The sequence below is a fragment of the Haliotis asinina genome, chromosome 10, assembly GCF_037392515.1.
Source record: "Haliotis asinina isolate JCU_RB_2024 chromosome 10, JCU_Hal_asi_v2, whole genome shotgun sequence".
In the NCBI taxonomy this organism is placed as follows: domain Eukaryota; kingdom Metazoa; phylum Mollusca; class Gastropoda; order Lepetellida; family Haliotidae; genus Haliotis; species Haliotis asinina.
In genome coordinates this window covers 52,916,297-52,942,174 of record NC_090289.1, presented here as the reverse complement: position 1 = coordinate 52,942,174, position 25,878 = coordinate 52,916,297, and the positions used below count along the sequence as shown (strand labels likewise).

Genomic DNA, 25,878 nt, shown 5'->3' with positions numbered 1-25,878 from the left:
ACTGGCAAAACAGGAAATGTCTGAATCTTCTTGTGATGGGCAAGGCTGAACTCTCCGTTTGGTGGGAGGGTCATCCATGCATTGTCACTATCTCGGGCATGTTAGTCATATCAGTGTCGTGGGCGTGGTAACCATGTGAGTACTAAAGGCATGGTAGTCGTATCAAGATGGCCAATGTGGCCATGACGTCGCCTGAGAGTAAGCATAAACATGCACACTGAAATCACACAAATTCTTCAAACGATTATGGAAATATCAAGCATCTGAAAGAATATCGATCATCCATTGTTAAACGTTATATTGTTTCCTAGTTACCTTCGTTACCTACACCTACCGATCTCGCAAAGAGAGCACAGTCCTTTATCTTCAATTGAAAATTTGTCATGCTGAAACCATGGGAAGTGCACACGAACATTCTTATCGATCCATTTGTTCATCGATTGATTGTTCTTTGAGACTTGTTCTTGCGATTCCCATACACAGCCAAATCTGAGTAGACATAACAAATACTGTGTCCTGTAATTATTATGCTGTTTAAACGAATATTCTTCCTTTCTCACTTGTAATAACTTAGAACTGGCACTCCGTCTAATGCCAATCTACTCAATCTAATTTCATAATATTATAAAACGTTTTATAAAAGATGAGTACATGTATTACAAAGGCTATATGCCACTTAACTCAGCACTGTGTACGTTTGTGTGGAGATGTTTACCCGAGGGAAGTGTTAATGTGTAAAGGTGTCAATGGTTTCTGTATTGGCTATAATTAATATCCAACCCTCAGGCCTCAACTCAATACAGCAAAACATACACAATGTAACTTAGTATCTAATATCCAAAAAAGAAATTCGAACGTACTTGGGTAAATTTTCTGTTAGGTGCCCAGCAAAACATTTCCTGGCCTGATGTATGACACTTTTGCATGCTTATCCCATTGATAAGGTTTAACCAAACTTTACACCGACGAATACCAAATATTTCTTTAAAACAAATATGATACCACTACTATCTTCTTGAGGTATTACACCATTCTCAAAATCATCCACTTTACTTAATCAATCAAATTCACGTTACATTCGGCGTTCCTGTGCAATTTACTGCGTGATTTAGGAGCCGGAGCAAGTCTAGTGCGGAACGTCGCAGCTCGTTACTCACCTGCCAGGTATGCTATGCAATTCTGCGCATGCGTCAAAGGTATGTACTACTTTCTGAACGACACTTGAAAAGACTTCTGAACGAGATTGGCTGTTATTGTTGATTAAACATAAATATGTCAATAATGTCAAAATTGTTTGTTTATTTAGACATAAGTATAAATACATATTAACTTTTTATGATGAATCAGGGTTGCACACAAAACCAAATCGGATACTGAAATAACCATTAAATACGTCGTACTGCACTTTTATATATGCTACTTCAAAACACATTTCCGCTTCTACCTGTATAATTCAGGTGAATTATCTGTGGAATTCAGGTATCGAAACTACTTTTTGGTCAAGAACCAAGGTAAGCAAACAGGCTTTGTTTAACTGTAAACGCACCGAACTGCTGGTACATGCTTCCATAATCTGTGCAGTGTCTCTGTTTTGGCTGTTTACATATACCGGAAATAATTGTTCGAGATAGTAAGTTTTAGTTCAGTGGCAAAGATCAAAATTAACAAAACCGTAACTATTCGAAAGGTGATAGTTTCTGTCGCAAAATTATGCCAAAATACTTGATTCATATAGTTTGGGCTAGTCAGTGCTTGATTAAGAAACACACGATCTCTTTAAAAATGGATGGGCAATTAATACCAACTCACTAGTGACATTATCACTGTCAACTAGTGATCATCAAGTATGTTCATGGAGTGGCATGCTGAATCGCTATGAAAATTTAAACGTTTGGAGCATTGACCCATTGTGATTTCATGCAACTACTTACATATGGTGTGTTCTTTGATGTGAGCGTTCAAACTCTTTACATGTGTACCCCACTCCATGATCATGATGATATTGCACCATTTGTCTGTGTAAAGACATTACGATTACTGAAATTGTATCCAACAGTAATTATGGTTTCTTTCCAACTTTCTGACAAATGGTCTAAATTTATAGCAAGCCAGCCTATAGGTCTGGTAAAATATTTAGATATTCCATTCATCAGGGCAAATACACCAGATTTGATCCGGTTAAGTCCTTTTTGGGCTGGTGGTGACATTTTGAAGTTACCAGTCCTGATGTCTGGCCGTGTTTTTGGCTTATTGCATACACTGTGTATACGTAATAGGAGTGATGTTTGTTTCTCATAGATATTTTATTGCATTTGTTTATAGGTACCGTCTGAATCATCATCATGTCACATGGGTACCCAGCTGGGTATCTCAATTCTCGCGGCGACAGCTGGTCAGAGGCAGGAAGCGAGATTGAGATGAACCGCTACCCGTCACAGCATAGCATGGCAAGCTATGGACCGTCCAGCTACTCCTATGTGTCTGGGAGTAGGAAGAGTCTGTACTCCACCTACACCAGTTATGCCCCTTCACAAATCTCCTACATGTTGCCCATTGTCACCAAGCAACCAAACCCAGAGAAGAAACCTGCTGACCACTGGGGTTTTGCCTTCTGCTCTCTCTTCATCAACCCATTGTTTGGAATCTTCGCCATCCTCCTTTCAGGTAAGCTACAGGACATAAGTGGTAGATGCTATGTATGACAAGAGCATAAGACAACTAAATACACTAAAACAGAACTGACAGAGGCAAGGTACCATGCCAACAGAGCTGATGGTAGGCCAAGGCCGATTACCATGGCTACAATGCTGATTGTTGGTCAAGGAGGGATAGTGTGGCTGCAGACCTGGTTGTTGGCCAAGGCGGGATGGTGTGGCTGCAGAGCTGGTCGTTGGCCAAGGAGGGATAGTGTGGCTGCAGAACTGGTGGTTGGCCAAGGCGGAATAGTGTGGCTGCAGACCTGGTCGTTGGCCAAGGAGGGATAGTGTGGCTGCAGAGCTGGTCGTTGGCCAAGGAGGGATAGTATGGCTACAGACCTGGGGCCGGATTCACCAAACTTCTTAGAATTTTCTTAAACCTTAAGAATTCTTAAATCTGCTAAGAATTCTTAGTTTCCATAACAACCTCTACAATACTAAGAATTTTGCTTAAGTCGTATTCATCAAACCTCTTAGTGCTTAAGATTTTTTCTTAGACTAAGAACCATGCATAGGTAACTTAAGCCCTTAAGAAATTTCTTAAAGTAAACAAAGATGGCCGCCAATGCAAGCACCGATAGAAACAACATTTTAGAAAAATACACTGAAAAAGAATTGACACGAAGATTTCGTTTATCCAAAGATGGCATACAGTTTGTAGTAAGTTTGATTTCCAATGAAATTTCACCTCTGACACAAAGAAGCAATCCCTTATCGGCTACAGAAAAAGTTCTGTTGACGCTGCGATACTTGGCCACTGGGAAGATGCAGCTGTGTAATGCTGATCATATTGGAGTTTCACAGTCGTCAGTCAGTAGGGCCATTACACAAACAATAACTGCAGTGTCTGTTCCTGCCATAGTTCGACAGTTTATTTCGTTTCCTACCAGTCAAGCTGAAATACGAAGAAACCAACTAGGTTTCTATGGCATCGCTAATTTTCCCGGAGTGGTTGGGGTGATAGATGGCACCCACATTCAGATTCTGGCACCATCCCAGCACGAACCTGCTTATGTGAATAGGAAACAATACCACAGCATCAACACTCAGGTTATCTTTGACCACAGTTCGCAAATCATCGATGTTGTAGCGAAATGGCCCGGGTCCACTCATGACTCGCGCATACTGACCGAGAGCGGCGTTTGCGCTTTGTTTACACGCCATGTGATGCCTGCCGGCTGCCATTTGCTTGGGGACAGTGGATATCCATGTAGAGATTGGCTCCTCACACCTTATCTTCAACCACATCCCGGCTCTCAGACAGCATACAACAGGTAAACTAAACCTCGAAAACGACAGGACTTCCATCGGGTACTAGAATAGAGTTATGCCCCCTTTCAAAAAAAACTATAAAAGTGTAACTTGGTTGCATTAAAAAAGTGAAGGTTTCTTTCCTGGAACAAATTACAATCCTCAATGATTAATTTACTTCATGAATACAATGTACTTATTGAACTGATAGTACCCATTAATGAATATTTCAGGGCTAAATGGACTATTTATCAATGTTCATAAATATCATGTTATTCATTTATGTGACAATAAGAAATTACAAATATGCTGTTGCAGATTTTAAATTATTATTCACTGCATTTGATTTTCTGACAGAGCTCATAAAAGGACTCGAAGTGTAGTCGAGAGAGGGATTGGGCAGTTGAAACGCCGTTTCCATGTTTTGCATGGTGAAGTTAGACTATCACCACAAAAAACATGCAAGGTAAATATGTGTACAAAAATAATAAATGTGGAGGGCAGTTATTCATCTGTGTAAACTCAGTGTTATTTTTAGTGAAACTATGCCTTAAGAATTAACTGTTTTGAAGATGTTATAAAGATGTTTACAAGTAGACAGAAATCTTTCTTAATAATTACAGTTAAAAAAAATATTTATGTTTCAATAAAATTATTTAAAGCAGTTCTTGCATGTGTGTGTGTTTGTGAAAGTGTGTGCACTTCCATGCCTGTGCATGTCTGTAAGTATTAAGATATATGTGTTACATATGTCTACATATACATGTTCTTAAATACTCCATTTATATCATTTTGCAATCATCAAGAAAGATTGTCTTCAATTGAACCATTCAGCAGCATGTGCTTATCAACTCAAGTTATGACCAAGGCAGCGGGTCGTGCTAAAGTGGGTTTATTCCACTGTGGCATTATTGAGAACATTTTTTAACAACAATAAAATATACAATACATATTTTCACGCACATATAAGCACGTGTGCGCACACACGCACACACACACACACACACACACACACACACACACACACACACACACACACACACACACACACACACACACACACACACACACACACACACACACACACACACACACACACACACTGAAGTTACATCTAGCAATTAACAATTATGATAATAATATTAAGTTAGTGCTTAAATATGATAGGTAGCTTATGCATTTTCAAAATTGGTTTTTACTTATATAGGTATTAGTGAATTGTCAATGATAATTAATAACATGGATCATATGCATCTGAAGGAGACTCAAAGACAGTGATGTAACTAGTTCTATCTGTGTAAACTAGTTTTGGAGCGATTGAAGATAAATACCATGTTTTTATGCAATGTACAAAATCTAATGAAATTCGCCAAAAGTACCTGTCACAGCTGAATGCCATGCCTCATTGTGAACAAAGCAAGATAAATGTAATGCAATCTGAAGATACACAAATTATTAAATCAGTTGGCCTTTTTTTGCATAACATGTTTAATTTAATTTTCCCAACAGGTCATCACATCTTGTGCTGTGTTGCACAACATATGCAAGATGAGGAACATTCCCTTGCCTGATGGTGAATCGATGGAGCCAGACGAGGACGACCAGCCACAAACTCTTCCACCATTGTCTGGTCATAACCTCATTTACAGGGATCACTTTGCCAACACTCACTTCTAGTGTAAGACAAATTATCTGACATTGTCACCAACATGACAGTAACAGATTTAGTAGCAAATTAATATCACTGTAATTTAAATATCACTTAAAACTATAAGAATTAGTTTAAACTGAATGCATTAATGGAGAGAATTTTCATAAATGAATTCAAATGCACTTAAAAGAAATGACATCATACTTATTTAGATACATTTCAACTTTTAGGGGTGACTTGTAAAGTACACAACTGGAACAAGTAGACATTATGTTGGGATGAGTACCCAACATGTGAGGGATTATCAATCAATATCTACTTAAAGACAGGCATGAAGCCATTAAAATCTTAATAATCCAGGTAGTTTGAATTAAAATTGAAATATACATTCACATAAAATATATTTTTGATTATAAATGCTCAAGTCGTGAGTCCTGATTCATCCAGCAACTGTAACATAAGTAAATCAGATGAAGTATACCGGTAATTAGGAAGAGTTAATATCATAGATTTGTCAACTTTTAGAAAGTATTTGCAAGAACAATAACGTAACAAATATTTTTGTCAGCTTCTACATATGGTACTGTTTTTATTCAGATTTGGTAAATGATTTTACGATTCACATCTCAGCCCCAATATTTAACCACAACAAACAACAGTTTTAACCATTACTTGACATATGTAGAAAAGATTGGCTCAAGTCAAATAACCTACTCTTATTGGTATGTACAGGTTATAAAAGCCATGATGGATTTAAAGGCTTGAGAAGGCAGAGCAGTCAGATCCTCAGACCATGGTATCATTGCAGCAAAGAGAGTACCATAATATATGTAATATGAAACAATAGGGGTGTCGCAATAAGTAAATGCATCGGAACAGTTTTATTGACAATTCAAAAAGTGATAATTGCTTGACTGTACCAATTCCTATTTTACAACTTCATCAAATCAAATTTTACACTATATGGATCTCCATCAAAATGTTAGTAGTAAAATTTTTCTAGACCGCTCCGATATATAGATGTAGCTAGAATTTTGTGACTTCAGATTGAATGAAAGTTTTCTGAAAACATATGCAAAACTATGATGACTGTCACAAGAAATTATTAGTGTCTCAGATTTCCATCCTGCTTTTAGCAGACTTCCTTACTATGGCGTGAATTTGTTGTATCGCAATATGTATCATATTGTGACCTTAACATTGTTATACATACGTATTGTGACACCCCTATGAAACAACTTCAAAACTGCTACTCTTCCATAATTTTCCTTAGTTTATGTTCCATTACTTTCTTTTTGAGTTCCAGAACTTCTATTTCCAATTTCATTTTTTTGTGATGCAGCTCATCACATTTACTGCAAGATGGAACATGGGATGGTCTTGATGGTGGAGCAAATCTTTCTCTACTTCGTGAAGAGACTTTCTCTGTAGGCCTGACTGGAGTCGCTGAAGCATCTACAGGTGTACTTGGAGTAAATGCCACATCTGCCACATCTGCCACACTGTCGACAACATGAAAAGACCCCTCCACACCTGGCAGCGACTGTATGTTTAACAATGTCATGGCATCACTGAAATTAAAATGAAATATAATCAGCTTGACTTGTAATCTGGTCAAAATTGAACAGCAATTATTTATACACATATTTGATTTTTTAGTAGGTCAAGCCTAATGGTCTTTTCATGTAGGTGGTAAGACTTAGCTGGCATCGCTTTTTGAATTGTTTCATGTATAAAACACTATGTAAATTATAAAAATGACAAGTTAATGAAACTCAATGGATAAATATCATTTTTTTCTGGAGTTATTTTAAAAATGAAATTTGTTATTAATACTCTTAGTGATTTCCTTGATTTTGCGTGAGACCTTATGCTATGGCAAGAATATTTAGAATGTGATGAACCTAATTTCATTGTAGGTATTACGACAAACAATAAAGCATAACATTTTGATAAACCTTGACTCAGCAGAATCCTGAATCTGGAGTAAAGTTGAATCCATTGACTCAGGGATTCCTGATATGCACACATTGTCCTTCCCCAGAATGTCCCACACAACCTCAGCTGTTTCATTTAACAGTGGGAATGGCGATGGTCCACCACCTACAATGTACAGACACTACATGGTTCACCATACATTGATCAATAATCAAACATGTGCAAAAATCATATTTTTCAGGAGGAGGTGTTATTCAACATATTTTCTATGAGTTTGGGTGGTATTAATGTTGTTGGGGTTTTGTACAACTTAAAATGAAATTGCCTGTAAACAGCCTAATATTGCACACTTACAAGTGTCATTTATCCATAGCACTTTATTTTAAGAAGGTGTAATTGATGTTACATTAGTACAAACGTGATATGCCATTGCCCAGATAATCATACATCATTCAATCATTAATATGAAAATCAGTAATTATTACTCTTTTTATTCTTCTTCAAAATAATCACTTCTCATGAACAACAGATTGACAAAAATCTGTTAGTTTAGATCCTAAATCTACATTTGAACTCTCACCTGTAGATGCAGCCCCTTTCTTGTATGCTGCGATGTCATATTTTGACTTGGCCTGAGTGTTGTGCCACTTCTTCTCCACCTCCTCGCTAGTTCTAACACATCCTGGGAAAAGGACAAATATATTCCATTAAATGTTTTGAATAAAAAATATTACATCAAATATATACATTTGCAATAAATTTACTTTATTAATTTCATGATCTAAAGTTATTGTAATCCCAGTTATGGCATTAACACAGGTTCATTGTAAGGGTGTGTATGAAAAGAGCCCAATTCAGCAAACCAAAATTAGTCACATTACAGAAAATTAGTGCTATTTCAACATAGCACTGTTAATAGTAACTTAAGGAACAAATAAACACTGACTCTGTGTATGCCTTCGGTTGGAATTGAACCAACTCCATATAATGGACTGCCATTCAAAAGCTTTAAGGGAGTCAAGATGAGGAACAATAACTCAAAGGGGTCAGTGTTTGATCAAATAAATTAATGAGACACATCTTGCAAACACAACATAACAAATTTGTCATAATGTGTGAATCTTTCACACTGGTTAAAATAAAATCATGATGTGTGAATCTTTCACACTGATTAAAATAAAATCATAATGTGTGAATCTTTCACACTGGTTAAAATAAAATCATGATGTGTGAGTCTTTCACACTGCTTGAAATAAAATCATAATGTGTCATTGTGTGAATCTTTCACACTGGGTAAAATAAAATCATAATGTGTGAGTCTTACAGACACAGGGTAAAATATAATGATAATGTGTGAGTTTTTCACATTTGGACAACAAACTCATACATGTGTGAGTCTTTCACACTTTGTTGGAATGGAATGTTTTATGTGTGATTCTTTCATGAAATCCTACAGTAGAAATATCTTACCTGCTTGGATAATACCTGAATATCAACCTGTACTTCCAAGATAAAACTAATAATTATCAACATATCAAATCAACATTGATTTATTCTTGTTATTTTCAGTAATGAAAAATTTTACAATTGACCATGCAACCAGATTAAACGATCAACAATTAATATTGTAAATATATATATACTCCACTCGCTAGTTCCATGAACATACTAGTATTTACTACATATGTGTGTGTTTTCGTATACTTGTAAGCTTTTACAAATGAAAATGCACAACATTTCACGTATGCAACTGTTACTTCAAATGATCATAATAAGCTGCACAGACAATATGTTGTTACCACTTGTCTAAGTTTTGAGATGGGTAATCGATTATGTTTTGAGATGGGTGATCGAAAATAGCACATATCGGCCATCCCACTTTTTCAGCTTGCAATTATTTCAACGTTTACATTATTACAAACAAACATACATTAATAAGTGAATTATCGTAGGAGGCAAATACTTCACAATTTCGGGCATAAGGTGATAATATCTTAAAGTATCGTCACTTACCTGTGAAGGTGGCATTTATTTGCTTCGTAATGTCCGTCCAGATCTCCTTTTTTCGGGATGATGTCACGCCCGGGCCAAATCGGCCGAGCAACACAGCCTTGTTCTGTTCCACGAGGCGCGCTAAGAACAAGGTCTGCTCCGCCGTCCAGTTTGGCTTTCTTGTAATTTTCTTGTCCATTGACATTGTTATTGTCGTCTGCGTAAATTTTCTTTTCAATCTCCACGCGAGGAGAGTTCAAGTGTGCTATTAATAGATACGGGGAATTCCAAATACGTCATCTAAGAAAATTCTTAGCATAACTTTGCATCCCATAATTCCAAGCGATTACCGCTAAGAAAATTCTAAGAATTTCTAAATTTCTTAGCTAAGATTTATGCTTAGTGGCTTAGTGGATTGCTACTTAAGATAAATTCTCAGCTAAGAATTCTTAAGAAACTTAAGCATAAAAACTAAGAAAATTCTAAGAAGTTTGGTGAATCCGGCCCCTGGTTGTAGGCCAAGGAGGAATAGTATAGCTGCAGAGCTGGTCGTTGGCCAAGGAAGGATAGTGTGGCTGCAGAGCTGGTTGTTGGCCCAGGAGGGATGGTATGGCTGCAGAGTTGGTCTTAGGCTCAGGAGGGATAGTATGGCTGCAGAGCTGGTTGTTGGCCAAGGAGGGATAGTATGGCTGCAGAGCTTGTCGTAGACTAAGGAGGGATAGTATGGCTGCAGATTTAGTAGTAGGCTAAGGAGGGATGGTGTTGCTGTAGATTTGGTTGTAGGCCATGGAGGGATAGTATGGCTGCAGAGCTGGTTGTAGGCCAAGGAGGGATAGTGTTGCTGCAGATTTGGTTGTAGGCCAATACGGGATAGTATGGCTGCATATTTGGTTGTAGGCTAAGGAGGGATAGTATGGCTTCAGACCTGGTTGATGGCCAAGGAGGGATGGTGTGGCTGCAGACCTAGTTGATGGCCAAGGAGGGATGGTGTAGCTGCAGATTTGGTTGTAGACCAAGGAGGGATAGTATGGCTGCAGAGCTGATCGTTAGCTAAGGGGGGATAGTGTGGCTGCAGAGCTGGTCGTTGGCCAAGGAGGGATAGTATGGCTGCAGAGCTGGTCGTTGGCCAAGGCGGGATAGTGTGGCTGCAGAGCTTGTCATAGGCCAAGGCGAGATAGTATGGCTGCAGATTTGGTTGTAGGCTAAGGAGGGATAGTATGGCTGCAGATTTGGTTGTTGGCCAAGGAGGGATAGTATGGCTGCAGAGCTTGTTGTAGGCCAAGGAGGGATAGTATGACTGCAGAGCTTGTCGTAGAGCTGGTTGTAGGTCAAGGAGGGATAGTGTGACTGCAGATTGGTTGTAGGCTAAGGAGGGATAGTGTTGCTGCAGACCTGGTTGTAGACCAAGGCGGGATAGTATGGCTGCAGAGCTTTGTTGTTGGCTAAGACAGAATGGTGCTAACTCTTTTGACATGTACAACGGGACATTTATGATTACATTCTTCTACTTTCAGAACAGTCAAAGGTCTACTTCAGTCGACTGGATTACGTGAAGGCATCTAAGTATGGGTCTTACGCCAAGGGTGTTGCAGCCGCAGGAATTGTGTCCATGTTCGTGCTGTTGATTCTCATCCTGGCCCTTGTCCTCAATGAATACTTCAAGTACAGATACTGACCAACTCTCCAGCACGTCCTCACCCGAGGTCATAGTTCATTCAAGAACCAGCCAATGAAGCTACCAGTGCCTCAGTATCAGCCTAAAGCATCAATGAGATACAACTTGTAACAAAAACATTTTCAGGAGACACAGTAGAGTTGCTGTTACCATAGTTACGTTATTCTGAAACTCTTTTTATCCGAATTACAATACCAGTCACAGACAATATTGTTTAACAAGTACCACCCATCAAAAGGTAGACTCACTGGTGTAAATGCAGCCACTTACTTCACTCAACTGTTCTAAAATAAATTTTGCAAAATATTGCATGCTGTTTAAAGGAACTGTTTACACATGAACTGATGTATTGTGAAACATTGATAAAGGTTATTGTCATGATTTCAATAAATGATGAAACTCAGTGAAAATTGGTGAATTATTAACAAAACTACACCAAAATGCAGCTGTCCTCATGCACAATACTTGCACATGCCTTTCAGCATTTTGATGCATGATCCTTGTGCAATTCATCTGCATAAGGTTTGCAGTTTATTCCCCCAAGTTAATGGAGAAATCAATCTTTGATGTAACCACATGTATATACATCACATATAGCGAGTGTATTAAGTGAGTCTGAGCTTTTGATGGCTAGTACATACAGGTGACTTTTAATTGTTCTTTTGAACTATAAAGGAAGTTTTAAATGTGCTAGTGTCTCTTTAATGACGTTCTTATTTAAATACAAATTATTTCCTGTACATAGGCATGTAGTGAAGATGATTATTACATACAGTTGGTATGTTGGCCTCATGAATTTCCAAATGTACATTCCAATCAAATGCATTATATGTAGTATATATTCCCATTATACATGGCTGTAGGAGACATTTTAGAGAAATATATGTTTTCACAAGACCTTCACTAAATGTCTATCTGCTAAACTGAATAAAAATTAATGTTTTGGGGGGGACATCTGTACCAGAGTTGTAACATGATTAATGTATGTTAAGAGAGACATTTACGATTCGTTGTAAAGTCATTTACATTAAATGGATAATAATTCATACTTTGTTATTTTGGACATATGGATGCAATAATTCATCAGTGTACGCTCACTGTATGCATGTGAACAGTTTCTCCAGTTAGTTGATCATGGTGCTAATTACAGTAAGTACGGTGTTAAAAGTGAGAAGAATTGGTTTTCATTTTATATGCCACTGAAACTGAATATGATCTGTCTCCATGGAGGACAGATATAGACCAGCATTGGGAGACCTTCGTGAGGAGGTCTCATTGCATCTAGTGGTGACACCGAAACATTTAGTTTCATTATTACATAAGTTTTATTCAAGATTTCAATACAACATGGTGAGCTCTTCATCTATATTACACATTTTGCAACTGATAATTGTGGAAAGGGAGACAACCCATCTTCATCTGTATTTGTTGACCATTGATCAGAAGTATGTTGAGGTACAGCCTCAATTATCCAGTGTCATATTTCTCCTTTCTCTCGTTATGGTAATATAACAGAGACACATGCGCCGCTGGATAAATGCAGATGCTGGAAGAGTGAAGAAAACGATATATGCAACCCATTACTTTACAAAATGGATAGATAACCTGGCCTGTTGGTTAATGCATCATAACCTTGATATCATACATTGTATATATTCATAATCATTCATGGTACTGAGATACTAATTTTTATATAGATACGAATCATAAGTTTCATTTATATACTTTTATGATACTACAAATAAACGTAAGATTTTTAACTTCTGTGTTTGTCATATGTAAATGAATGAAGCACAATTTTGGGGCAGGCATTTTAAGGAAGATCTCTGGACATTGGTCATAGAGGTCTCATTATCCTTCATTATGTTTTTTGTAAAGGGAAAGACAGTTTATTTATTTTGTATAATATATATATTTTGTTGCATTTGTACATAGTTATACATGTATGTATTTGTATAAACAAAAGGTGGCAAGACTTTTGGAAATTGGTTAAGACGTTCATAATTTTGCTGTGTATTTCGTAAGGTAGTAAAAGCTTTTGACCCTCCTGAATCATGTAAAAAATATCAGTTCGATAAGATTCAAGATAACCAGCAGATCTATTTGCGACTGGTGTTTTTGGTCTTTAGAACATCACCAAATGAGGTTATACGCTCGTTTTCTTTTTTGATTTACAATTATTATTTATGTAAATAATTCAGTTGTATGAATTGTACGCTTGAGAGAGTTGGAGAGTCTCACACGTTTACAGAAGGCCATTGTTGCATTGAGGTTATGTACACCTGTATGTGCAGATGGAGCTGCACTATGACGTAATCGGGATTGTGCAGGGGTTCAGCAGTGTAGGGGGATTACTGTAGTTGAACCAACGTTTGTTGTAAACGATTTGTATACTCTGGTTACTTTTTTTTTTTTTTTTTTTTTTGGGAGGGGGAGGGGGGGGGGGGGGATTTATTTTATTACCCGCCATATATTTACCTAGTGGAATACTACAGTGTCATTTGACTGTACACACAACATAAATCCACGCGCGCTCACAGATAACCTAGTATGCTTGCACATGCAGCAACACTCAACTAAGTTTTCACGTTTTCTGCAGAACGAGTTTTGTCGGATTCGCATTTTGTGTTGTTAATAGTTTCTCAAGAATGTTTAGGATTGTGTGAGTTCCTTTTAGTGGCGTTATTTAGAAGTTGGAGAGTTGGACAAGCTTTATGGATGAACAACTGCTTAGTTTAGATCATGCGTTTTGACAGATTCTTGTATTGTTTATAATTGCTTGGCAACAATACAAGAATCTGTATCGAAACGTCGCATCATCTGAATAAGGTTGTTCATCCATCAAGCTTGACCATGTATACTGGACAGAATAATTTAGGGATATTGGTATGATTATGGTTGACATTTCATCAGACTGTCAATGAATAAATTATAGATCATAATTCATTATTTCAAAATTTACATACATCCCTAGTTATTTTTGTCCAGTATATATTGTGTGAGGTATTTAGTTTGGACCCAAACCGGAGATTCACGTCAATGGCAGATTTGTAAAGCCGTTCTGTATTCTGTATTGCCCCTCCATTATCGTGGGCATAATCTATACGCCGTAAAATGTGAATTCGTTGGAAAACATGAGAGATAAAGCTTGTGAATTGATTCACCAAACTACATTGTCTGCTCGAGAAATCGGATATGACAGAAATGGGTGAAGACGTGATGACCAGTATTCGTACCATCACACCAGCATGAATGTCGGTCTCCGGGTTTCCTCCGGGGTGACTCGCCGGATGTTTTTGTCATGTACGTCAGTCGTTGTGTCCGGCAACATAAAAGGAGAACATCCCGCCCCTCTTACAAGAAACAAACTCCAGCTAACTTACATCAATCAAGCTTCACACTCAAACGCACTGCACGCAAACTTGTTAAAGTTAATAGCTCTAAGGAGTGTGAGACTGTATGAACGTGAGAGCAATATACTATGCCATTCGCTCGGACATAGGCAGGCATTCACTTATCACCCGTTCACTCACAAACATGGCCCTTTGCTCGTTCGTTCTCCTGGTCACACACAAGGCCCTTTACTCGTTCATTCTCCTGGTCACACACTAACAAGGCCCTTCACCCGTTCGTTCACCTGGTCACACACTAACATGGCCCTTTACTCGTTCTGATTTGTTTGATTGGCATTATTAGAAGCTGGTACGATATTCAAAATGCACATATATAAGTATTGTATCTTACATAATCGATGCCATTCCACGAGAAATCCCAGTTTGTAGATACCACCCTTCTGTTGAATGTGAAGCAAATTTCGAGTAATTACCTCCCACAATTCAAGGGAAATGAGCACTGTTTCGTCTTAATGATATTTCCTGGTTAACATTGCCACAGAAACACCTATCAGTTCTCACCTCAGTTTAATGGGACACACATTGCTCCCAAATTAAAAAAAAGACGAAGCGCACAGGTGAATTTGATGATACAAATACTATATTGTTCTTTCCAAAGCGGCATTATTGTCTGATTGTTAACTGCTAAACCGTGGCAAATTTTAACTTTTCCATGTTTTTAGAGGCCTTTTATTCGGCAAAATGTCACCAAGAAAAAATGGAAAACAAAATACAAATGCACGGAAGAGGATAATCATGCGTTATCGATCAGTATAAAAAGGCAAACATTGTGTTTAAGTTTGTCATTTGTCTTGGCCTGCAAAAGGGGACATCATCATGTCACGACTGAGTGCCGTCAACTGAAGCATCGCCATAGCCCGCCTTGAAGCCCAGGAGTCGCAGTCTGCAGTTGTCCAACATTTCAACGTTCATCAGAGCACCATATCTTGTCTGTGTGATAGTCTTCTGCTAACCAAGATCGCCCCAGACTTGTTGGCCGTCCAAGAGTCACCTTCCAAGCCCAGGACCCCTACATCCTGTTTGCTCACTTGGATCACCGTCTTGCTACAACCGAGGAGACTGCAGAACACACAATTTCCGACCAAACTAGGAATCTACTGCGTGAAGTCGCCTGTGGTTTGAGACTTCCCTTGGCACAATCCGCAGTCTGGAACTAGAACCTTAGAAACCAAGTTAGTGAAGAATCTACTTCACCGGTGAGATGGAAGACAGCGTGTGTGCCGTCGTAGAAACGACAGATTGGGCGACGACAATGTCATGGTGTAGGGTGATATATCCAGCAGACCAATATTTAGTGGCGGATCAGGGGAATTTGACAGCAAATTGGACCGACTGAGGGAGGTGTTCCAGAATGACAAGGCTAGTTGCACATACAGCTCGCGTCACGGTCCGCTACCTTGCCAACTGTGACGTCAGTGTGTTGCCATGGTCTTCCCGTCAGTGTGTTGCCATGGCCTTCCCGTCAGTGTGTTGCCATGGTCTTCCCGTCAGTGTGTTGCCACGGTCTTCCCGTCAGTGTCTTGCCATGGCCTTCCCGTCAGTGTGTTGCCATGGTCTTCCCGTCAGTGTGTTGCCATGGCCTTCCCATGTTGCCATGAACTCCATTTGGTGTACGCATCGACGTCACTACCGTACCCCCAAAATCAGACACAACTGGCCATCGCATTGCACGAATTCGTCGACATATCCAGTCTGTGCTGCCTATGTTGGGCATACAAAGTACTGATTTTGACATCATCGTGTAAACGGAAACACAACAATAAAGGCTGTTGTGTTGGCGAACTCTTTATCTATATAGGCGTGTGAATTTTCATCTTTATCCCATTCCTCTGAACCTAACGCAATAAATTCTTTTAAAAATGGCTTATGTGTATGTATACATGAACTTTTCAAGTCATTCTGTCAAACAGTTTGTAGGAAAGCATTATAACTGAGTTCTTGTCCGAAACGAAAGTCACAATTAAATCATAGAGGAATTTCCTGTTTGAAGAGGTATATCAGAAGTGTATCATAGTATATCTATCAGTCACAGCATTGTCACTTCCTCCAGGATTGCGGCCCACTGCCTTTTAACTCGGCCTTGGCCTGCCTCTATTTTTCCGTGTGGTTGTACGCAAGAGCCGACTGCAGCAGGCATCGAGTGGTCACTTGATGAGGTAGACTGTGTGTTATCGCGTCCCGCAGACTGGATTCGTTGTTTCAGCAGATCTGCCTCCTTTACTTTTGATCTGAGTCTAACATAATGTATACATGAACTTTTGCTACTCAGTAATGGCGTTATCTTGTAGTTCTCAGGGTGCTTCATAAACGTGGAAGGATATCGTTGTTAGTATTCCGAGGGAATGCCTGACCTTCTAATTTATCTGAGAGACTTTCTAATTTCGAGTGTGGTAAGGTATAGGATGCATTATGCTGATTGATGAGTGGTTAAAAGTAACGATTTTGTTAGAAATACCATGGCGTGAATGGGACCTTCAAACTCATATCTGGCTGTATACTATAACTGACTATACTAGCTAGCGGCCTGTGACGAAGGACGGTCAGCGTCGCCATGTGCGGTTCTCAGTTGCGTCGTACGATGCTCATGCTGTTGATCAGTGGATTGTCTGGCCCAGACCCGATTACTTACAGGCCGACACTTTATAACTGGAATATTGATGACTGCGGCGTTAATTGACAAACAAACGGAACTAAAGCACCATGTGCAGTCTGGGCGTCCCTCCTTTGCGGCAACATTAAAGACATGACGACAGATGCGTTAGCACACCCCTTTTCTTTTGTTGAAGAGTCGGTGTGCAGGTGGAATCCAAGACAATGGTGGCGGAGTGCACAACAATCAAACAAAACGTCTGTTGTATGTCTATGTTAAGGCACGTTACGCCTCTACCCCAATATCGTTTTGTAGTTAGTGGATTGTAAAGTAAGGTGACCTAGTTGATGCCATATCATTGGATTAAGGCTCAGGCGGTGCTCACAGTGTTGATCACTAGATCTCTGGTTCAGAATCGGTTCTTTATAGGTTCGCCATAGAGCTGGAATATTGTTTGGTGAGGCATCACAAAAAAAGCCAACAAACTCCAGAATAGAAGATGTCGCTGATGAAAACAGTCATGCATCCTGCATTTCGAAATATTTCCAATTAACTGACTGCACCACAAGTAATCACTGAAATACCTCGATCGTATTTTCCCGACACTTGTAATTGGGTTTAGGAAGGATTTTGAGCAGGCTGAAATCAAACTGTTTCTCGTTCTGTCCCCAAAACTGTTTCTTGGTCTGTCCCCCAGACTGTTTCTCATTCTGTCCTCAAAACTGTTTTTCGTTCTGTCCCCAAAACTGTTTCTTGGTCTGTCCCCAAACTGTTTCTTGGTCTGTCCTCAAAACTGTTTATCATTCTGTTCCTAAAACTGTTTCTCATTCTGTCCCCCAGACTGTTTCTCATTCTGTCCTCAAAACTGTTTTTCGTTCTGTCCCCAAAACTGTTTCTTGGTCTGTCCCCAAACTGTTTCTTGGTCTGTCCTCAAAACTGTTTATCATTCTGTTCCTAAAACTGTTTCTCATTCTGTCCCCCAAAGTGTTTCTCATTCTGTCTCCAAAACTGTTTCATGTTCTGTTCCCCGAACTGTTTCTCGTTCTGTCCCCCAAACTGTTTTTCGTTCTGTCCCCAAAACTGTTTCTTGGTCTGTCCCCAAACTGTTTCTTGGTCTGTCCCCAAAACTGTTTCTCATTCTGTCCCCAAAACTGTTTCTCGTTCAGTCCCCCAAACTGTTTCATGTTCTGTTCCCCAAACCCTTTCTCATTCTGTCTCCCAAACTGTTCTTGGTCTGTCCCCAAAACTGTTTCTCGTTCTGTCCCCTCAAACTGTTTCTCGCAATGAAGATAACAACTGGTCACTTCAGGATGTACAGATTAGACGGGACGGGATGCAGTATGATCCACTAGCAGGTTCATTGTTTCAAGCATGTAAACGTAAACGGTGAGATGCAGATCTGGATCATGGATATATACCATTCAAAACCTATGTAGTGTTTATTCGACTTTCATGTGGTTTTCTTTGGCAACCAAGTATATGTATGAAGAAAATTACTGACGTTTTGTAAATTTCTTGCAAACACCAATTTCGAGCGAGCGTTTTTCATCATGTGCACGGTCTGGGTAAAATTTATCATTTAAAACGAAACGCGTGACTGTGTTGGTGTACATTTCAGTGATAATACTAGACTGAAAGTAGTGTTGATATTGTTTAAACCTCAATTAAACGTCTTCATATTTCTTCATATCTGGTGTGTGTCACGTCAGTAACGGCTTCGTTCAATTTGTATGTTGTAAGATGGAACAAGACAGAGCATCGTGGCACGACATCTTATTCCATTCACTAATTACCAGATTAATTAGTGTCACGATATCCACAGACTTATTATGTTGATTACAGGCGCTGAGCTGGTTGACCAAGGACGACAACTGGCACACATGACAAGACCACACAATATCGAGCTTACAGTCTGGCAGAAAATGTTTCAGGACGGTGTTTGGTAACTTTACTTTAAAACTATAAATGCTATCAGTTTCCAATTTGGTATGAGGCTTTATAATTCTTCTACCATTGAGGATTTTAATTGTCATAATTTATCACTCGATAATAAGAAAGTGATGAAGTGCTTGAAGTCACGTGACATGATCTGCCGCGCATAATGTAAGGATTTGACATGTGACCTGCCTATTTGCATGACCGGGTCGCTGCTCCGGTAAGTAGCTCAACACCCTTGACATGTGAGGTGTTGTTGTGACTTGAAATAATGACAGCTCTTATAGACAACTTTCTTATTATCGAGTGATCACCGTCCTGAAACATTTTCTACCAGACTATACACGAAACTTTTATTTTGCAACACGCCAAGCTATTATACCCTGACTGAATCGAGGAACGGGTGGACGATATTACTGTCGTACGGTAACAAGTGTTTCCGTGCAGTTGCGTAACTTTGTGGCGCCACATTCAAACCGGATGTGGGGATGCGGGGGAGTAGGGCGTACGTTGACAGTAAGAGTCAGATTACCCCACACACTTCCGACATCAGGAGTTAGAGAAGAAACGATTGTCGTGTCCGGAATATACGTGCATGTCGGTACACGTGCACTGGGTAATTTCACAAGATTCTCATATGTGTATATCAGGATCTAGTGAATCTAATGGGAGATTCTAGGTGACAATAGATCCTCAATGGTTTCACAGAGTGACTGGCCTACAGACTGATTTATTGAATGGAACATATTGGTTCATCAAAAACATGCCCAGACAATGTATGTAGAGCCACGGCAGATGAAAAAGTGTTGTAATCTGTTCATTGTATCATGTCGTGTATTATGAAAGACTAAATACATCAGTTATGTAAGTTCGGTCCAAATGTGGTTCAGAGATACTTACACGTGTGTAGAGCCACTGATGATAATATGACTTTGAAAAAATACATTATTAATACTGACTTTTAATTCGTGACGTTTTTGGGTATGCCTCAATTTAGTACCCAAAATTTCCATAACTTTTTTCTTATAACCTGTTTTCCTAAAGTCTCTCAGTCAACAATACTTGTGGGAGGGTGACGGATTGGCCGTGTCATGCTATATATATTATCTACTCCTGGTTTCTCTGTAAAGACATATTATATACATCAGTAACAGTAAATCTACGTATGGTGACTAAATTGCCCATGTAAACGTCACAAAACCAATTTGTCCACGTAAGTTTTCATACTGCTGGAGTATGTTTACTTCTGTCCCAGAGGGAAAGCATTTAAAACACATTTTACTCTCGGAGCAGATTGGTCTTGTAAATGACACTTTGATTTGCTCCTGTAAGTATAGTTTTTGCAAATGGACTATCTTCAAATGGACTATTATTGATTCATCATCATCATCATCATCATCATGTTTTGTCAGAGTTTCATGAAAACACATAATATGTTTCACTGGAATTGATATGTTTTCATAATCCATCTTTTCTGTTTTTATTCAGTTGTGTTTGCACGAAAATGTTACAAGAAATGGTTGTTACATCAGTGACGTGAGTTTGCCAGCAGTCTCGCGTTCCAATAGTTCATTTAAGGATTCTACATTATACATCAATTGTTCAAACTGTCTTTCTTTGTATAGCTTATGAAAAGTTTTGGACAAGCTCGTGTTTGACCCCGCGAAGACACTGTATCAGAGGGACAGAACCTCTTGGATTAAGTACCGCTTCATTGATGGTACAGCAGGAACAGCTCAGCGTTTGCCGCTAGCAGTCGTGGCCACACTCCCATAAAGCCTCTTTGGTATATTATGTGTCGTAGAACACGCCACAGAGATCATACAGTAAGACATCTTGTTGTTTTGGAACAAGCCTTATATCAAGAATAGAACGCAAAATCTCAACGTCAAATTTAACGCTTGCTGAATGAGGGTATGTGATGTTTTCGTAGTTGGTGGACGCTACTCCAGATACTGACATAGTGCTCGGTATTGACGGTTATGAGATTTCCTCAGAATTGTATGCAAGAATCATGAAAATCACCGCACGTGTTAAGGGTACACGATTATTGTGAGAGTTATTACAAAACGTGTCAACTACTGTTTTTCGTTCTTTTGTTTGATTACACATTTAATTATTCCTCGAGGCTCTGTTCATCAACGCAGTACGTTAAACTGAAGTTTGGATATCTTCATTTATATCTTTTTTATCTTCAGTGCAAAGTAACATACTGATATCTTGCGATCCCCTTTTCCGTGCGTATATATCCACAGGATGTTGTGTATGAACTCTATTGTGAAAGAGCAGTAGGGTGTCAGTGTGGGAGTATTTTTGAAACTGCTGCTCATCTTATCTCTTTCGGCTGTAAAGTTACTCACATTGACAAGAAACTTACATGGCTTGATCACTCGATCATGGAGACCATATCACGTTTTGACAAACTTGAAACGTGTGTGAAAACCGCAGTTTCAAAGTGTGAAAATGATAAATCTGAAACTCGGAAACTGAATCACAAAATGAGGGAACTAGAAAGCTTTTACTCTGAAAGATTTTGATGATGTTTGCTATGATATTGATACAATATATCAAGATCAGAGAGACATGAAGGAAGCAGTAAATGATCTCAATACCAGATCTATTAGAGACAATCTACTATTTCATGGAATTCCAGAAATGCCAGGAGAGGACCAAAAGGTGACTGTGAAAACATTTATTAAAAATGATCTCAAATGTAGTACCGAAATCAATCTGTTAAGGGTTCACAGGAGTGGGCCACGTACGTCACGATAGTTGCAAAATTTGCCAATCCTGGTGAGCGCTTGGAGGTCTTAACCAGCAGCAAGGCACTAAAAATACCAGTTAAGGAATAAGTGAACAGTTTCCCCCTGAAATTGTTCAGAGACGCAAATAACTAATGCCAATGTTCAAAGAAGCCAAGATGCGAGGTACGCGAGCCAACCTGACCTTGGACAGACTGTACATCGAAGGACGACGGTATCATACCCTTGTGACAACCCCTTTGAAAGCTGGTCGGATATCGGCGGTGCACCTAACAGAGTGTCTTTTGCTCATGCTGCAAGACAAAACGATATTCCACAAAACGATGTACCGAGAATCGACCAGACTCAAGATCAGAAATGATCTGACGATGACAGTCACCAATTCTGTGATCTGCAGGACACCGATAATGCGTCTGCAACAAGTGCAACGCGACATAACAGAACCATGTCTGTGGACCATACTGTCAGACCTAGTGACTCGCTCAAAATACTCTATATTAACGTATGTGAACTAAAAACCAGTTAATTAATTCCGGAATTCAAAAACATGCCGAAGAACTATAATATGGTATGTTTCGTGGAAACAAAATTGGACAGGTGTGAGCTTATTTATATGCCAGGATTTACAACATTCTACCACAACAGAACAACGGACAATAACAGAAAATTCAGGAGGAATATTAGTTGCGATCAGATCTGATAACACAAGTCACTTCAAAAGGTTGGACCGTGAGTGGGAGTATATTCTCTGGTTTGAAACATCATGTGAGTTCCTACAAGTGACAGATTATGAACAAAATGGCAGTGTATATCGGTATAACATATATATCCCCTGAGAGGTCACGATATTACACAGACGAAACTTTCTCCCAGATAAATTCTGAAATATCAACTAAATCTGAAAATACACTAATTATTGGTGATATGAACTCGCGAACAGGTACTTTACGAGATTAAATCATCAGCCTTGTAATAACACGTCACACGAAATTAGTTATGAGCTAAAATAACACCCAGACTTCAAAACGAACCGCAGGTCGACGTCTAATAAAAAATCCAAAGGTCGACTTCGTGAGTCGACACCGCGAAGGCAAGCACGCACTCTCGACCATGTAAGCCACATTCGTAAATGGAACAAAACACTTGTTCATGATTACGTAGATGCCATTCACAGAGACATTGTCGACTCAATTGTTAATGACTTAAATTCCCCAAGTAATCCATTTGGTGTTATCTTCGCAATAAACGATAAAATAACCAGTGTACTTGTCACCACAGCCGGTAAAGTATCTGGGTTTGTTAAAATGAGAAAATTTGAAAACGTTCCCCCCAAAAACAAAGAAAAAAATACCAGCCATTTTTCTATGAACGATTTCTCTATTCATGACATTGCACTGTTAAATGACGCCATAACTAGGGAAGAAATCATTGCCTCAGTTACAAAACTGAAAAATAATAAAGCTGCCGGTCTTGATGATGTCATAAACGAATGTATTTCCTCCACCATTGATCTATTTTTTTACATTTATGAAAAATTGTTTAACATGGTTTTAGATACAGGGAGCTTTTCAGAAAGCTGGTTAAATGGAGGAATGACGCCTATCTATGAACAAAAAGGTGACCCAACCAAACCGGAAAATTATAGCCTATTACACTTTTGAGCTGTCTTGGTAAATTATTTACATCTATTTTAAATAATCGCCTTACAAAATTCCTAAACTCTAATACAATATGATCTGAAGCACAACCTGGATTTAGAAAAGGGTAATATTTTTACAATTTACCACTTTTCGGAACTGCTAAAAAGAAAAAAAACGAAATTATATTGTGCTTTCATAGATTTCAGTAAAGCCTTTGGCACTGTTCGGCGGGTAGCTCTATGGCAAAAATTTATATCAAACAACATAATCGGAAAATGCTTCAAAGTTATTCATAACACGTACCAAAATATCAAATCTTATGTATCATGTGATGGAATGAAGACCAGTTTCTTTCCATGTAGGTCTGGCGTCCGTCAAGGTGAAAATTTACAAGATTCCTGAATGATCTCGAATATAATCTGAAAACTGATAACTGTAAAGGAGTCGAGTTACATCCCGAGGATTTCAGCAACCGACTAGAAACTATGATAAATCTATTTGTTCTGTTGTATGCCGACAACATCGTTCTACTAGCGTCAGCATATGCTAGATTGCTTTGACAAATACTGTAAAACATGAAGACTTCATATAAACATATCCAAAACAAATATGCTTATATTTGGTGGATCCAAAAAAGATTATATATCCTGTTTCAAAATTGGAAATCACATAATAGAGAACGTGTCGTCTTATAAATACCTAGGAATCACAATGCCAAAAAATAATACGTTCACCTTAATTAAAAAGAATCTAGCTGAGAAGGCCACCAAAGCTATGTATTTTGTTTTAAGCAAAGGCAGATTACTTAAGTTGTCTTGTGATTGTCAGTTACAATTATTCTATTGTTTAGTCGTCCCTGTTCTCCTTTATGGGTGTGAATTGTGGCGCTTTGGTAATAATTCGTGGGTAGAAAATTTTCATTTAAAATTTCTAAAGGAACGTCTCTCATTCAAGAAAAGCTCGGCCTCATTCATGGTTCATGGAGAACTGGGGAGATATCGATGGAAATCAAAATTAAATCACGACTGCTTCTCTTTTGGGAACACTCGTTTCAGGAAAGGCCTCTAAATTTTCTCTCCTCGTCTATAAATTACTATATAATGATACAAGCCGTAATACATCTAGCATTAATGGATTTCCTGTATTAAGGAGACTTGACTAAATTGGAATGAGCTATATTTGGGCTACACAGGCATGTCCAAATAACAATCATCTTAAAGCACTTGGAGTTAAACAGACTGAAAGACATCAATATACAGACCTGGATTTCAAACACAGGAAAATCTTCATTAGGCGCTATGTATAATGTCCCTAAAAATTCTGAATTCAAATATGAAGCCTATCTAAATTTATTACATCATAATAATCGGAGGGCGTTACTTTATTTCAGAACTTCAAACCATTATCGTCCAATTGAAACCGGACGATGGATTAGAACCCCCAGGAATGAAAGATTGTGTACTCTCTGTATAATACCAACGATATTAGAGATGAATTTCACTTTTTGTTTATCTGCTCTACTTTGACCAAGGAAAGAAAAAATAAAGTAACAGCTATTTCTGAAGAAACCCAAATATGTACAAAATGAACCAGCTTTTTCGTTCAAACAAACTGGCAACAATCAGGAAATTAGCAATATTCTGCAAAATAATAACGTCTCATTATAAGCTAAGCCACCACAAAAGGTAACCGATAACACACACTGTAAAATTGTTTATTAACTGGTTAAATGTATGTTCATATGGCTCATGCCTGCAATCAAGCGATACGCATATATGACCATTTTATGTTTCACACCTGTATTTAAGTTATGTATTGTGATGCAATCTCTTATGCCGCAGACCACGTCCGGAGTGAAAATAAGAACTTCAGTTCATTCCACATGGTGACAGTTGTTCCTGCGAATCCTTGAAGTGTTGGAGTTAAGGCATTGTCAGTGACACAGGGAATGAGGTCAGTTTAATCCAATGTATTGCATTCCTTGGTAACCTATCAATCACAAACCATATAGGTACCGTGCTACGGAAAATGTGAGTATCTAAGCATTATCACAGATGTAGAGAGATATCAAACTTTACTTGTGAACAGCGTGTAAGCTTTGAACACTACCGCACAGGTCTTAGCAGATTTACCACACAGGTGTAACCCATCAGTACAGGTGAGTGACTGGGTGAGTTTATTCTTACAGTGCACTCAGCAATATTCCAGCTGTATGGCGGCGGTCTGTAAATAATCTACCAGACAATTCAGTGATCAACAGCGTGAACATCGATCTGCGCAATTGGGAACCGTTGGTATGTGTCAACTAAGTCAGCAAGCCTGACCACCCGATCCC

General features: G+C 38.8%; 3 protein-coding genes and 1 pseudogene across 3 annotated transcripts; 3 read left to right on the top strand and 1 right to left on the bottom strand.

Moving 5' to 3' along the window:
• The first annotated feature begins 1,379 nt into the window (after positions 1-1,379).
• Positions 1,380-12,963, top strand: LOC137297990 (uncharacterized). Its single transcript, XM_067830006.1, has 3 exons — positions 1,380-1,511; positions 2,323-2,664; positions 11,043-12,963. The coding sequence occupies exons 2-3, from the start codon at positions 2,343-2,345 to the stop codon at positions 11,201-11,203; spliced, it is 483 nt and encodes a 160-aa protein (XP_067686107.1). The 5' UTR covers positions 1,380-1,511; positions 2,323-2,342; the 3' UTR covers positions 11,204-12,963.
• LOC137297988 (putative nuclease HARBI1) lies at positions 3,065-7,143 on the top strand. Its single transcript, XM_067830004.1, has 4 exons — positions 3,065-3,970; positions 4,305-4,413; positions 5,457-5,625; positions 6,941-7,143. The coding sequence occupies exons 1-3, from the start codon at positions 3,252-3,254 to the stop codon at positions 5,622-5,624; spliced, it is 996 nt and encodes a 331-aa protein (XP_067686105.1). The 5' UTR covers positions 3,065-3,251; the 3' UTR covers position 5,625; positions 6,941-7,143.
• On the bottom strand, positions 6,668-10,032 carry LOC137297989 (nuclear apoptosis-inducing factor 1-like). The gene is made up of 4 exons (XM_067830005.1): positions 9,550-10,032; positions 8,117-8,218; positions 7,557-7,701; positions 6,668-7,169 (listed from the first exon to the last, which is right to left on the bottom strand). The coding sequence occupies exons 1-4, from the start codon at positions 9,731-9,733 to the stop codon at positions 6,848-6,850; spliced, it is 753 nt and encodes a 250-aa protein (XP_067686106.1). The 5' UTR covers positions 9,734-10,032; the 3' UTR covers positions 6,668-6,847.
• Positions 12,964-19,341: 6,378 nt separating the features above from the next.
• Positions 19,342-22,264, top strand: LOC137298763 (uncharacterized; annotated as a pseudogene).
• The last annotated feature ends 3,614 nt before the right edge of the window (positions 22,265-25,878 follow it).